At 35.2% G+C, this 16431-nt stretch overlaps 1 protein-coding gene across 1 annotated transcript in view; it reads left to right on the forward strand.

Moving 5' to 3' along the window:
• The first annotated feature begins 2176 nt into the window (after positions 1 to 2176).
• Positions 2177 to 16431, forward strand: part of LOC134823454 (leucine-rich repeat-containing protein 1-like) — a 36121-nt gene continuing 21866 nt past the window's right edge. The window contains exons 1-7 of the mRNA XM_063834917.1: positions 2177 to 2369; positions 2585 to 2720; positions 2903 to 2981; positions 3135 to 3281; positions 3457 to 3595; positions 8647 to 8791; positions 14375 to 14447. Coding sequence (XP_063690987.1) covers positions 2223 to 2369; positions 2585 to 2720; positions 2903 to 2981; positions 3135 to 3281; positions 3457 to 3595; positions 8647 to 8791; positions 14375 to 14447 — 866 coding nt within the window. The 5' untranslated portion in view covers positions 2177 to 2222. The remainder of the gene's footprint in view (positions 2370 to 2584; positions 2721 to 2902; positions 2982 to 3134; positions 3282 to 3456; positions 3596 to 8646; positions 8792 to 14374; positions 14448 to 16431) is intronic.

A 16431-nucleotide genomic window follows, 5' to 3' on the forward strand; every position in this document is an offset into this window, starting at 1 on the left:
TGATCTCCTTGTAGACAGGACATTCTTTAAGCAAATGGACTTCGTCTTCTTTAATGATGTCACTAAACGGGAGCTCATTCAGGAGGTCTATGTATATATTTTATATATAATAACAACAAATTACTTTTTTGTAAATAATTTACTTGGGTAATAATGGTTAATAAATTTATTCAAATCAAGAAATTAGACTATAATTCGGCGTATTCACCATTTGTCGACTGGGCGGTGCTCAGTCTGTCATTCCGCCGAAGCTTTATGAACATAATAGCCTGGAGTTAAATGATGATATAATATCATGGATCTTATAAAGGCATCCTTCAGTTAAATACAAATTTGAAGGGAAAATTTATATTTATTTTATGAATTATATTTGAGTGTACTGACAAATCTGTTGAATTATGAATTGTGGATTGTGAAAAAGGAGATAAACACCAGCAGGCCATCCCAACGCTGGGAATGACCTACCCCTGTGCTGTATCTTGTTGTACCACCAAGTGTGAGAAGCCCTATAGTCTTCCTAATTATTTAAATACGTTGTATGGGATATAGCATTGCTATTTGAGGTAGAAAGCTTTTAAGTTTACTTTTTGTTTAATGTTAGCGATTGAAAGTAAATAATAGATTTTTGTTTTCCTATGTTTATAAAAATGTAAGTTTTTCCAGTGATTTCTCTCCGTGGAGACAGAGGTGCGAGAAAAAACATTGTTGATATAAACAGTCTAGATCTTAACTTGGAGCCACAAGGCCAAGGGTAATTTTTAATTGTTAAGGGAATTTTTTGAATTCTTAAAGGGTTGATTTTATATAGGGTCATTGCTATATTATGTGTATATTGTTTGAATAATTTTATATATTTTTAAAAATGTAAGTTTGGGGAAGGTTGTAAGTGATTGATTTATCGTCTAGTTTAATCTTGACAGATTGACTGGGAGGATGATACTTAATATCTGTAAGAGGTAACTCAACAGAGACTATGATACATCCTTGAGTAGTTCAAAGCACTGGTTTCCCCAAATCCACCAGCCCATCAAGATTTGTGTTTAAAAAAGTTGAGTAAAAACCTGATAACCTAACACGTAGTCGTCATAAAGATGATTATACACAATGTAAGTGCCCACTGCAACAAACAGTCCAAGCCTTAACTGAACAAACATCCCTTGAGCATCTCTGATCTAGGGAGTGTTTATCACGTTCAGGTCCAAATCGCACATAGTAGGGCAAGAACCGAGAGTGCCCAATGACAATTTTACGACAAGATGTGACAATATGAGCAGGTAATGACAGAAAATGACAGGAAATGACAAGGAATGACAAGGAATGACAAGGAATGACAAGGAATGACAAGAAATGACAAGAACAGACAGGAAATGACAGGGAACGACAATATTCAACAAACCGTGGGAAAAAGGGCACTCTCGGTTCCTGCCCATGCCCATAGTAGCAGGTTACAGAGTACTAAGTACTTTTTCTTAAACTTCTCCAATGGATGATTTTCTGTCAGGTGCTTTAAGAATTGAAATGCCTTTGGTCATTGTGCAATTCCTCCTGCTGTACTGAAAACTAGTGGGGTGATGGTGGCTTTTCGGTGTGTACAAAAGCTTCCAGGCCCGCACATTCCTTGCCCTGTTAGTTGCTTGTCCGTTTACAATCCAATTAGCAGTTAAGGACAGAAAGTCATATACACTAAATGAGCATTATATTTTCATTGTTATAATTTGTTGATTCTGTAAAATGTGCTAAAATTAAATTTTTTTTCATTGATTTCTTGTTTCATTGAACATCCAGAACTCTTTGATTATATTCAAGTTTTTCGTTATTATCGTGTCCTAGGTGAATCTGTGAGATGCTCATGTCACTGTTGGACTGGCCTTATGGGTAAAGTACCCTTACATCTAGTCTGCGAATACTCTTTCTAACAGAAGACTTGTACTGACATCTAGTCTTCCACTCTATTGTGCCATTTGATAGTTCAATTATTGGTGGCACAGAGAGTAGCTGCAACCCTGTTTCAGCTTCTTTATTAATTTCACATTTCCTACATTTCAAATTTGGTACAAGCCAGCCTGATTTCTTAATGGCTATATATTTCTAGCTTATTAGGTCCTCAAGGTGGGGCCATGTCATTCTATTTATTACAATGCAAATTATATATGATAAAAATAACATATTATTACACAGTTCAAGGCAAATGTAACCACTTGTTGAGGACAATGGTGTAAAGAATGAAACTTTTTAAACTTTTTCTATGCCAATGTGGCGTTGGTCGAACTGACAGCATAGACAGAAGCAACAGCAGTCTACTTGCTGTTCCCAGTGACATCTACAGATATTCCCGCTCTCTTGAAGAACTCATCCTAAAAAATAATCAGGTATTAAGATAGATTTAACGTTACAAAAACATTCTGTCTTAGTTTATTTAATTTGTTAACTGACCTGTTTTGGGATAAATGGAGTGCTCCAGCAATTCTTAATGTTGTTTGTTTCTTTTTCTTTTAAATGTTAATAATATTATGTACTTTTTGAACAACTGATGTATATTGTACATATTGAAGAAAATGTGTTCGTTCATTGAAACTCATTTCAGATAAAAGAACTCCCTAAGCCATTTTTCAATCTTAAGCGTTTAAAACGGTTAATATTGAAAGATAACGATTTGTGCTATATTCCCAATGACATTGGAAATCTAACACATCTTAATGAACTTGATGTCAATAATAACGGTAAATATTAGTTTCCCAGTTCTAAAAATGACAATATTAGATACTGATCAGCCATTTAATTATATAGCATTTATATTAGCTGAGTCATAGTTGCGTAAATTTGTCTTGACCCATAACGGCAGTACAATACTGCTTTTACAATTAACCCACATTTTTGCTAATAAACGAATCATTTCAATCAGGCATACAAGGATTACCAGAAAACATCAAGTTCTGCAAAAATTTGCAAGTTATAGATCTTGGAAACAATCCTGTTGATGCGTAAGTTGATATTTGTTTGTTTCAAAATTTCCTCAAATTATCGTATGTAAATATTTGATATTTCTGTTTGTTACCTCCTTATAGAGTCAGTAAGAATATTAATTAATAAAAATTAATTCCCCGTAAGTATTAAGTAAAAATGTAATTGAACAGGGTACCGAACGGATTACTTCAAGTGAAATGTCTGACTTCACTTGCCCTCAACGACACGAATATAGTGGAGTTACCATCAGCGATTGGAAACCTGAACAAACTAGTACAGCTTGATCTTAGGGAAAACATGCTCGAGAGTATTCCTCAGTAAGTGGACAGTTTACTTTTTATACATCACAGCCTCTTTTTGTAATGAAATATCTAGTTCTAGATCATATCTTAAACCTTATCGGACATGAAAACATGGTAGCATATTATTTGAAAACATATTTGCTCTTGTTTGTGATCAGTTATTTGAACTATTTACACGTTTAAACTCTAGGACGATAGGCGCCCTGACGAGACTAGAGTTCCTGGACCTGGGAGGTAACCACCTGGAATCATTACCACAGAACATCACACACCTGGCCAATCTGGAGGAACTGTGGCTGGACTGTAACTCTCTCAAACGGATACCCTCGGTTAGTAATATATCTGGTGACAATAAGTATACGTTACCCTTCAGTAACAGTAAGTTCAGTGCTATTTCCACCCAAATGTGAGTTTTATCCTATAAACTCATTAGCCAGTACTGGTACAGTAGCCAGTACTGGTACAGTAGCCAGTACTAGTACAGTAGCCAGTACTGGTACAGTAGCCAGTACTGGTACACAGCTAGATACGAGTTAGTGTAACACACACACACACACACACACACACACACACACACACACACACACACACACACACACACACACACACACACACACACACACACACACACACACACACACACACACACACGCGTGCGCGTATAACAGCACAGTGCACAGATCATCGTATATCGTAATGATAATAAGGGTAGCTACCCAGTAACTGTTGATGGGTCCTTGTTACTTGCTACTCATAGTACTAAGACGAGAGTGCGTGCAGGCTTCACGATACATCGTACATGTTTGTCCAGTAATATCACAATATATTGTGATTTATATCGGGCTTGCTCCGTACTAATCGTTAGCCTCTAAACTCATAGTTTATCCTTTGCTGTGTCGGTTTAAATGAACGGTTCTGGGATATTTTACTGTGCTCAAGTGCATCGTACATCACTGTGTCACCTTTGATGTTGTGAGCTATTACAATTATGTATGTAATAATAATATGCGGATATATATTCGTACCATTTCGTTAATTGAATAATAAATATAATATGTACTGTAATGTAATAATACATTTGCGAGCTAATTTAATAATGTATACATTTTAAGCTGAGATTAGATTTACCCCGTGAGTGTGATATTGATTACGTAAATTGTACCACTAAAACTTCCGGCGTATCCCAGAATTACAGCTATTTTGTATGTGATAAGTATCTTGTAATTTGAGACGAGTGGAACTCAAATATTTCAGGAATGAAAACAGTGTTCGGCGCACACAAATTGTCGTTAATTTGATTGAATTAGAGCTCACATGATGTACAAAATTGTACTGCTAAAATTCGGATAGTTTACATTATTTGTCATTAGCGGTGCGAAGAAATCTCACGCTGTACAATTTAAATAATACTGGATTCTGGAAGCTAGTACAGGTATTTCTTTTTACTCTACATTGAACATCATTATTAAAACGTTAACTAATTCTGAATAAAGCTAAGTTTTATTCAGCACTTCTGGTCTTCACTGTCAACTAAATAAGTATGATATTTATCAGCATTAAAATTACAATTTCATCTCACAGCGTACACAGTATGACTAAAATGAACAGTTTTAATTAAATTTCAAATACCAAGCATCTCCAGATGAAGTGATATATTTTGTACATAATATTTTATGATTTTCTGGTCAGGTATGACGTCATATACGTCATAATATGACGACTTACCTAACCAGAATAAAACCATAACACTGCTTAACGCTCCAGATTAGTATTGTATGATAGAAAGTGTAAGGGTTCACAGACGGCGACATAACGTCACCAAATGTCATGTCCTTCATGAGTAATAACCGCGTGCTACATTGTACAACACGCGGGTCACAATGTTATGATTTTTATATTATATTGTTATCTATATATTATATGTTATTAACGGGCAATCGTCTTTAAATCAGAATAAGTCTGGTGTAGTAATAGATGTATTATTATTTATTTATTTATTTACAGTTCACTATGTTGAACTGCTTCTCAGTTACGAGTTAATTATCAGAATCATTGAAGTGATGAGTGATCTCCCTTTTGAAGATTACATATAGAGCCAAAAGTCCTTGATCACGAAGGTGATAATTGGTAGTTAATTACAAGTTAATTACAGTATAATTACCTTACATTGGGCGTAAGGTGATCACACTACTGGAAGAAACTTATTGTAATTGTATGTCCTCGGAACTCTTTAGGATAAGTCCTCCTAGCTCTGTGATGATGTTAGTGATTTAACCTAGAGATAGTCATCAACATTTTCCGACGCACATCATATTAATTTCCTGATAACGACTATCCATATTTCGTTCAATTAACTAAATAACCAAAACCTTGAACCGAAAAAAGTGTAAATGTTTTAATGGTTTTTATGAAATTCTCACCATGACGACAGCCTGGCAATTTGCCAACCCAGATTGGATATCTTTATCAGTAGGTTTGGTCAAATATTGTGGTTTTCACTTACAAATTGCGTCTTAACTCGCATGGAGTTTATATTCAAATTCCTAGGTGGATTTTGTGGCTTTTAGAACCAATCTAATAATCATTATATTATTTCCTTTTGAAAAAGCACTACATAAAATATAGATACGATCTGTATTTGATAAAAGGTCGACTTAAAGTTACATGGAGGCTAGGCCATGTTTAACATTATTTTGAGTGTGAACATTGCATTATTAACACTCTCTTGATACAATCTGTTAGGAGTGTGACTTTTTATATTGACGGGAGGACAAGAAGTTAAACTTTGACATTATTGGCACTGATGAAAAATATTGAGTGAAACGTTAGTTTGCTGTATTTTCCCCAGTTTGTTTTATCATAGACATAAGTTGATGTGAAGTTTGCAATTCTTGTGTCATTATTTGAAGATTCCAGCTCTTCACTGTAACTTCAGAATTCATATGTAACCAATTAGATTCCCTAAAATATAGTCAATACCTTCGTAGCCAACTCTACAAACATCATCGTAGCTAACTCTACTTGAAACATCATTTATAAAACACAAAATCAATCACTGCAGTGCTCTGACAAATATACTATAACAGTGTTCTCATAATTGCATGTAACAATACAGTAATTATTGCATAATGTTCAAACGTGGGAACTGGGAAGTATTACTTCCCGTGCAATTTTACTTGTCAACATATTGTATTGTTAATAATGTGCGCGCTAAACTTCACCTCTGTTAGACCCAGACTCCTTGATGATTTAGTAGACCTATTAATATACCTCTTATTCATATTATACAACCGGCAAACTAAACTTTTCACATGATGATAGCAAATACCAATCACGTAAAGTTAGAGCGCTCTGTACAACACGACAAAACAGTTGTATTTATGTTGAATATAAATAGATTTATTGAGTACTGTAGACAGTTTTAAGTACTATTAATGGATCGTTCATTTACGAGCTTTATAACTCTTATAAATACATTTTGCTAATAGTATTGTAGTATTCACAAGAAGCTCACGGAGATATACAGAAGATCTCACTGGTCACTCTTTAATGACAGCTGGAGATCACAAGAATGTACAGAAATCCTCCTTCACTTAAATGAAGATATCATTTGTAAATATCAGAACGTCATCGTTCAGTAGTCAGTATAGATAACAGTGTGTGCGGTCATGATATGAATAATATACTAACCAAAAGAGTAGTCGCGTGATCTATCAAATGTCACGTGATCTATCAAATGTCACGTGATCGATCAAGTTACATTTGACTGGTTTAATTTAGCACACATAATTACTGCAGTCAGCTGTGTAATTTGGGAAATATTTGTATAGTAGTACTGTGTAATCTGTGTACATGTTGTTGTCAGAGAGTGTAACAAATACTTTAGAAAATGTAGGTTACCAAAGAGTGTAAAGTAGGAGTATCAGTAAAGGTGTGATATGAGGAGGGAGGTATATAGATATGACGTAATGTTTGAAGCTGTCGTCAGTGTTATGTTCTCACTTTCTATTGTTGTAAAAGCCGACAGCACGTAGTCCAGTCCGATCCACCTGTGCCCTTTTATGCCCTTTTATGGGTATCACGTGTTCCCCAAATCATGATGTTGTAGTTTAACATTTTTTTCGTCGTATTTTGTTTTCAAGATTTCTTGTCGGCATCATCACAACGTAATTATTTATTGACATTTTCAAATCCAAATTAAGTAATACATGTTCAAGTATGCTCATAATACATGTTCAAGTATGCTCATCATGGTCACTCATTGAAGCTTATTGTTCCTTCTTGTAATTCAAAGTTTGGTGAGCGTAGCTTCTCTGTAGTGGCTCCAAAGATCTACAATCGTCTGCCTGTTACCATCACCTCTGCTCAATCTCTGGAATGTTTTAAAGCTTTTCTAAAAACTTACCTTTTCAAAATGTCTCCAGATGAACTTGAAAAACTTTATCGATAACTATTGTGGTCATATTTGGAATTCGATATTTGCATAATATATTTAAGTACCATTTTCGGGCTTTAGTATTGACGATATATTTTCAAGCATATGTTATTTTTTAGCTCAGTATTCATGATATTTTCTGGGATGACTAGTTCAAACACTGCTGAGTATAAGATTTATCTTAAAAGCGGTGTTATTAAATTTCAATTTATTATTATTATTAATAAATGAAGTGGTAGATATTTTAGTTGTGAAGTACGTAGAACAGCTGTATTATAGTCGGTAGTGCTACTACCGGTACTATAGTATAGTAGTTGTCGGTATTTTACATCACTTCCAGTTCAAATATGGAATTCAAACGTTCCAATTCTTAATTTTAAAATAGAGAGCGGAGAACCTATAAAAGTCATAGATATCCTCAAAACGAAATCATTTGCACTTTCATCAAACCATCTCGTGTCCACGGTATGTTAAATCCTCACCAGTTAGGTTGTTACAAAATCAACCTGAATATTTTATCTTAAGAAGCTTTGTATGTCAGCATTTTAACAGCTTGTCCGAACGTCTACAAACCTTAATATTAAACTTGGTTTAATGAACATAGTTTTAAACTTTTATAGGATCCAACTTTATATGCTCAGGAATTCACTGCACTTTTGTATGTGTAATTATGCCAAGATGACTTTTACTGTAATTCCCTGTAAGCAATCAAGCGAAAAATACACACTATTTGTCCTAAACGTTTGTTAGACATATAAAAAACTCTTGCCGTCTGGTGTTGTAAAAATAATTAACTACAAATTATCACGAAGCCCTAAAATTCACATTTTTAAATGCTGTTAATTGGCGCTGTTTGCCACATTTTTCACACAAATTTAACTGAATTCGTGAGACGTCTATAAAAAGTTTCCTCTCCCCCTCCTCTGACCTATAATTAATTTTCAGGAGATTGGGGAACTGCGGAGACTGGAAATACTGGACCTCTCAGATAACCAAGTGGAACACATCCCAGACGAGATATGTAACTGTGTCTCCATGACCCACCTCACACTTACCCAGAACTACTTACAGAGCTTACCTGCTAATATCGGTAAGTTACTTACACAACGCATAACAGTCTAAATACTTACAGAGCTTGTTTGCTTTATTTTCAGAGCTATACACTAGGGGATGCTATTAGCTTGACCATAAATAAACTGCCTGTTGACTATCCACCCTAGTCGGCTAGTCTTACCATATAAGACGAATTTTGCTTCATACACATAGCATGGCTTATTTAACTAATTTCCTTGTAATAAAGTTGGGCTTTAATATAGTGCAAATGTTGGTAATAGGTCTCCGCCACAAAGTTATGTTGTAATATTTATCATTAACTAAATCTGCTCGCCATAACCATGTGAACCACCCATCTTAGAAGCTTTGTGACGCAGTTGCTCTTTTATTGTAAGAGGGATGGTAAATTACTGGTAAATGACTGGTAAATGGCAGTTAGATTTTAATGTTACTACGCCTGACGCCCACTATACACACAAATACAGACTTGGAGGTTGCAGCAAATTGTCACGAAGCAACAAAATTCTTGCAGTTCTTGATCAATTTAAAAAATTGTTCACATGATGCCAGTCTGGGGGCGAGGTTTTTTGGAAAAGCTTATGATATAATGTATATTATACAGAGGAGCTTCAACAAGTCGAAAATTTCTTTAGACTCTTTGACAGTTCGGCCCCAAACTTTAGAAATTCGATTTTAGATACATTTTTACAGTTTTAATACTTTCAACACTACTATATAACAAATAATTTGAGGTATGACAATGGAAAGTCCACTGATATGAAAAGTGGTGAAGATAACACGGAGGAACCAATGTCTGAACAAGACGCTGCTGCTGCTGCGGAGACCTCTGCTGCGGAAACCTCTTCATCTCTGGATAGTACTCAACCTCAGGGAAGTCAATCTGCAAACTTTGCTCTGATTATCGATGATAAATGTATTTCCTGTCTTCATACTGGAGACAAATTACTGGAATGTTGGGATTGTAATAGGAATTTCCATGCTGTCTGCTTGAATTCAGATGACGATTCTGAGAAGGGTGGGAAAGAGATAATCTGCCCCTCCACCTTTTACAACTCTTTTCTTAGAGCCTCGAAGAAAGAGGGTGTCTGGGCTGAAAGAAGTGGTAACTTTACATTTGTGTGTGATCACTGTAAGGTGAACAAAGGTAAGAAAAATGCTGCAGCCAAGTCTGATAAATACACTCTTTTGGACAATAAGATTGATGCAGTGAACAATTCTTTATTAGTTGAGCTAAAAGAGCTAAAAAGCATGCTATCTATATCTCTTCAAAACAAGAGTGCAACTACATATCAGTCTTCGTCGATCTCAGATACTAACAAAGAATATAATCCTTGGCATGATAAGCAGAGAATAGATAATCTGTCTAAAGTGGTTTCTGTACAAAAGGACAATAAAGGTAAACTAATCAGCTCTGAAAAACTTGAAAAGATATGTGCACAAAATGGTGTCTCAGTGCAAAAAACGTTTCACATGAAGAAATCTAATACTACTGGAATGGTACTTAAGTCTCAAAATGATGTTGATGTTTTGACTGCTAAACTTAAGGATGCTGATCATCCAGTTGTGAAAGTGTCGACTAGAGTACCGACTGTTCACATTGTAGGATTATCTAAGGAATACACTTCAGAGGAATTAAAATCTATGATTGTAAAACAAAATCCTGGAATATCAACACTGTTTAAATGTACCTCTACGTCTACTGATGATAAACTGATCGATATCTTGGCTGTAAAACCTCTCAAAAACAATGCTCAAATCTTTAAGGCAATTGTCAAGGTCAGCAACGTTATTAGATCCATTCTTGCTCAACAACAAAACAAAGTGTATATCGGATATCAGTCTATGTGTAAAGTCTATGACAGTATCTTTGTTCTTAGGTGTTTCAAGTGTAAGGGGTATGGGCATCACAGCGGAGACTGTGATAATGATCAAGTTTGTGGGTTTTGCTCTGGAAATCATGAATCAAGACTTTGCATAAAAAAATCTGATGATCATGTCTTCAAGTGCTGTAACTGTGTCAAAGCTAAAAACGATGATACTGATCATCACACTGGAGACCCTAGGTGTGCTGTCTTTGTTAAACACCAGAACAGGATCAAATCAACAATTCCTTTTCATCAAAGCAAATTGTTGGGTTAAATCATTCCTCAGGTTTTAACCTCCTTCTCTTTAACCCTAGGTCACTCAACAACAAGACTGATATTTTGTAAGCCTTTTAGAGGACAGGAATATTGATATTGCTGCAGTTTGTGAGACGTGGCTGACTAGCAACTCATCTGTGACCACAGCTGTTTTAAGAGAACGTGGCTACTCTCTTCACCATAACTTCAGGTCTGATGCGAGAGGGGGAGGCACTGCGCTCATCTTCCGGAAAAGTTTGACTTGCTCTATGGAAAAGAGTAGAATTGTGTTTAAACACTTTGAACTCACAATGGGCACAGTCAAAACAACCTCCAACAAGATTCTATTTGTTGTATTGTACAGGACAGGACCCTTAACCTCATCTTTCACTCAGGAACTGGATATTCTGCTCTCTGATATTTCTACTCGATGTGACAATATTGTTCTAGCTGGAGATCTCAACATACACTTTGATAGTAATAATAGGGTTGCGTCTGACACTCTCAAAATACTTAAATCATATGGTTTTCATTCTCAGTATGATCGCCCAACACACATTGGGGGTGCATGTCTTGACCGGTTGTTTACTTTCTCACTGAACAACCATCTTCATTGCAATAATGTGTTTATTGACAATAGTGACACACTGGGCTCAGATCACTTTCCTATAATTTGTAACATCAGCAACACTTTGGGTAAGAAGTATTTCAAATCGATTGAATTCAGAGATATTAAGGCCTTAGACAAGGATGCCTTTTCATGTGAATTGAACGATGTTATTGATAAGTTTAGTTTATCGGGATCGTTCTCGACCTCTGTAATGACTCTTGGTGCCTCTATAGCAAACCTTCTTGATGAGTATGCTCCTTTAGTTAGCAAAAGAGTGTCTGTGGTGGACACAGCCCCATGGTTTGACAAGGATTATAGAGATCTGAGAAAACTACGTCGTTTAGCCGAAAAGAAGAAAAATAGATCAGAGGAACACTTTCTTCATTACAAAGATCTTTGTCATGAGGCTACTGCACTTGCTAACACTAAAAAGAAGGACTTCGTGGAAGCTGTTATTAAAAAATCGGAGAATAAAACTAGAACTCTTTATCAAGTCGTAAATAAGGTATTGGATCGTAAACAAAGCAGAATTCTACCTGACTACACTGAAGATATTGAAGTGCTCGCCTCTGACTTCAACAATTTCTTCTCAGAAAAGGTTGAAAAGATTCGAGATAACATACCAGCCTCCCCAATACCCGATTGTTCTGACACTAATGCAACACCTCTCTTTGAATTTGAGCCAACCTGTATCTCTGAACTTGAAGATATAATCAAAGAAAGTGGAATTAATTGTTCACCTAATGATGTCTTACCACAAGATCTTGTCAAAGATAATATCACTTCTCTGTTGCATGTATGGGTTGATCTAGTTAACCAATCGCTGTCATCAGGAAGTATGGATGGTGTGAAACTAGCTGATGTAATTCCGCTAATAAAAGATGATTCTCAGGATCCGAATATATTGAAAAACTACAGGCCAGTCTCAAACCTTACATTCCTGGGAAAACTAATTGAAAGAGTAGTTTTAAGAAGACTTAACGAGCACCTTAGTCGGAATAACCTTAATTGTCAGGAACAGTTTGCTTACAAAAAACACCATAGCACTGAAACACTCTTGATTAAAATAGTGAACGATGTCTTAATAGCAGCAGATGAAAAAACTGCTACTGTGGTGATGCTCTTGGACCTGAGTGCTGCCTTTGATACTGTGGACCATACTTTGTTACTCCGTATCTTGAAGCAAGAAATAGGAATCAGAGGAACTGCTCTTAGCTGGTTCACCAGCTTCCTTAAAGGACGTTGTCAGCGGACTAGACTCGGCAAATCTGTCTCTGAAACAATAACTATCCGATTTGGAGTACCTCAGGGCTCTGTTTTAGGCCCGGTACTCTTTAACATCTATATCAGATCGTTGTACAGATGTGTTAAAGAATCTGGTTTCTCCATTATTGGTTATGCAGATGATCATCAAATCATGAAATCTTTCAAACCCTCTGATCAGGTCAAAACCTTAACCAATCAGCTGAGAAACTGCTTCTTGAGGATAAAGAATTGGATGTCACAGTACTACCTGCAACTGAATGATTCTAAAACACAACTCATAGTCTTTGGACCTAGTAAAGTGCTCAGTGAGATAGAACTTCATGGCGTTGATATAGCTCCTAACACTTTGGTAATGTTTGTGCCTACTGTTAAGAACCTTGGATTAGTAATGGACAATCAGCTGGTATTTGATAAACAGATCGTAAATCTCAAGAAGAAATGTTTTCATACATTACGTAATATCAGAAAAATCAGATTTCTACTGAGTTCCAAACAGATTAAGATCATCGTTAACAGTCTAGTAGTGTCATGTCTAGATTACTGTAACGGTCTGTACTTTGGTATCGGCGAGAAGCTGCTGCATCAGCTCCAGTTACTTCAGAATGCTGCTGCAAAAGCTGTCACTGGTAAATATAAACATGACCATCTTGATGATGACCTGATAAAGCTTCACTGGTTAGATGTAAAGAAAAGGATTGTCTTCAAAATCTTATTACTATCTCACAAGTCACTGTTAGGATTGGCACCAATTTATCTGCAGGACATGTTCAAGTATGCTCATCATGGTCACTCATTGAAGCTTATTGTTCCTTCTTGTAATTCAAAGTTTTGTGAGCGTAGCTTCTCTGTAGTGGCTCCAAAGATCTACAATCGTCTGCCTGTTACCATCACCTCTGCTCAATCTCTGGAATGTTTTAAAGCTTTTCTAAAAACTTACCTTTTCAAAATGTCTCCAGATGAACTTGAAAAACTTTATCGATAACTATTGTGGTCATATTTGGAATTCGATATTTGCATAATATATTTAAGTACCATTTTCGGGCTTTAGTATTGACGATACATTTTCAAGCATATGTTATTTTTAGCTCAGTATTCATGATATTTTCTGGGATGACTAGTTCAAACACTGCTGAGTATAAGATTTATCTTAAAAGCGGTGTTATTAAATTTCAATTTATTATTATTATCTTACAAGAAGTCAGGGATATCCGATATAATAAAAATGTGCTGGATAAGGTCAAATGACTCGGTACCTGCCCCATTGACCATGTAATTGTGTTATCTAGTCCAGTTTTAAAAAGTGTCTTGTTTCAGTTCAATAACCACAATTCATTGATTTTATCCAGTACTGTCATGACGGCAAAATCAGGAAATCGAATATCTCAATTCTTGATATTCCTTGCTATTTTTTCGATGAAAAGTAAAATGAATAGTCCATACAGGAAATCTTATCTTTAATAACCGATAACAGCTTGTTAAACAGATCTATTTAGACTATTGATTAATGCTTGTTATGTTGTCCATCTTGCCGCTTGATAGCACACTTACATTATTATGTATGAGATATTATATATGATAATTGACATTGTGTACATTATTTCAGGTAATATGAAGAAATTAGAGATTCTGAAGATGACACATAATCGGTTAGCTGAGTTACCAGCTTCTGTGGGCAGGTGAGATAATGAAACTTTTAAATATTAGATTACATAATTACATAATTACATCATTATCGTTTGCATATTTTAGATTACTTTATAGTAATACCACATAAGCTTCTCACATATTTCGGATGTTTTCATTACAACGGAAACAATCTAAATTGGTGGGCAAACTACCTGTTTCATAATTATGACGTCATAACAAGACCAATAATTCGTTATTGGTATTTATCTTGTAGCAGACTGTTTTCCTTATAAATTGGTTCTTGTTAAAAAGCTCCTGATTTTCATTTGAGCACTTTCTGAGAAACTAGAACTAAACAACTTAAAACTCATAAGCATTTTGGATACTTGCACAATCATACTATTCTGGGTATACTTGTAGATTGTAGTTGTGATCTTAAAAGTTTGGCATTTATTTTGTAGATTTTTACATTCTCAGTCCTGTACCGCCTTTATACACGTTTTATCCCGCATTGTCTACGTTTGATATTAAATAGAAATTCATCAACAATTTTGTATTCCAGCCACAATTACAGTAGATGTCAAAGAAAAAATTTGATAAAATTTGACAATACCATAGCTTCAAAGGCTAAAGCGGATCTTTAGTACCAATTTTTGTCTGAACGGAATAGCTTATCTAATATCGAGCATTTAAATACAAGACTGTAACCTTAGCTCATGGTATATACGATTATATACGAGTCATGCAATGTGACAACACCTAAATTCATATAAGAAAGTTGTGCTGTAAAACGCTGACTTCTCTTGAGTTCTCTTCTGCTGCAATTATTGTAGACAGTATCTCCCTCGCATAATAAACGTTAGTAGTATGCCAAGCCAGCAAAACTATACATGATTTATATACAAAACTATACATGATATATATATATATTACCTATAGTTTTTCTCGCTTTATATAATATTACAAATGTTTAAATATTACATATGTTTAAATACCTGTTGGGTGTTATAATGATACCTGTCACGCCTTGTTTGGCTCTGTCACGCCTTGTTTGGCTGTACTATACTGGTTTAGTTCAATAAAACTAAGCCATAGTTTTAACTTTAAGAAGAAGTTGCTATGTAATTGTTATGTAATTGTTAATGTAATTGTTATGTATTTGTTCTGTAGTTAAGTACAAATAACACATAGATGATAAGAGATATAATATCAAATGATTGTCGAAATAGTCATACTGTAATAAAATATTCTTAACTTAATAATCAGCTATTAACTCCGCAAATGTTTTCTTACTGATGGGTAATCAGAAACAGATCTTACTTCTCGCCAAGTATTTACTATAATATTATGTTGAAATCTAAATTATTACTTATCTACAATTAAAAAGACTTGAAACAGTTCCCTGTGACTGTTCCATGAAAAAGATCAGAGTTTATCAAAAATGAATAAACAACACTCATGTAACCGAGCCCAGATTATCCAGCAATAATCAGCAAAACTTCGCCATACATTTTTTAACCAGTGCTAAATTCGGCACTAAATTATACACTACCATAAAGTTAGTGTGATGTGTGATGTTGATCTTTACCGATCACATGATACCATAATACACTGTGTAAACGTTACACGCTAATTGTGTAGTAATGTGACACGCGACTACAGTTTGGATAGATCCAGTATATTAAAGTGGCTCATTTGGTTGGCAACACGGAATGCCCATAGATTGATTATTGTAACTGGTGTGCTCTGAAAGATAAACTCATCACATAGAATTTCACAGATCATGAAATTAGAACTGTGTACACTGTACCCGCAACTAAACTCAATCACTTCTTGATAATGTGATCTTCAGTATCATAATATCTGCTGTTACAATATAAAACATAAATACACGGACACACAGGACAAAGTGTGTAGATTTCAGATCCTAGCCTTGTCAGTCGAGTAAATCCTAGCGTTTCATACTCAAACTAGCGCTATAGCGCTGTCTAAATTAAATTAAGCTTAAGTACGTCTAATTATAGAGTATACTCG

This window comes from Bolinopsis microptera, chromosome 11 (genome assembly GCF_026151205.1).
Source record: "Bolinopsis microptera isolate Bmic1 chromosome 11, MBARI_Bmic_1.0, whole genome shotgun sequence".
In the NCBI taxonomy this organism is placed as follows: domain Eukaryota; kingdom Metazoa; phylum Ctenophora; class Tentaculata; order Lobata; family Bolinopsidae; genus Bolinopsis; species Bolinopsis microptera.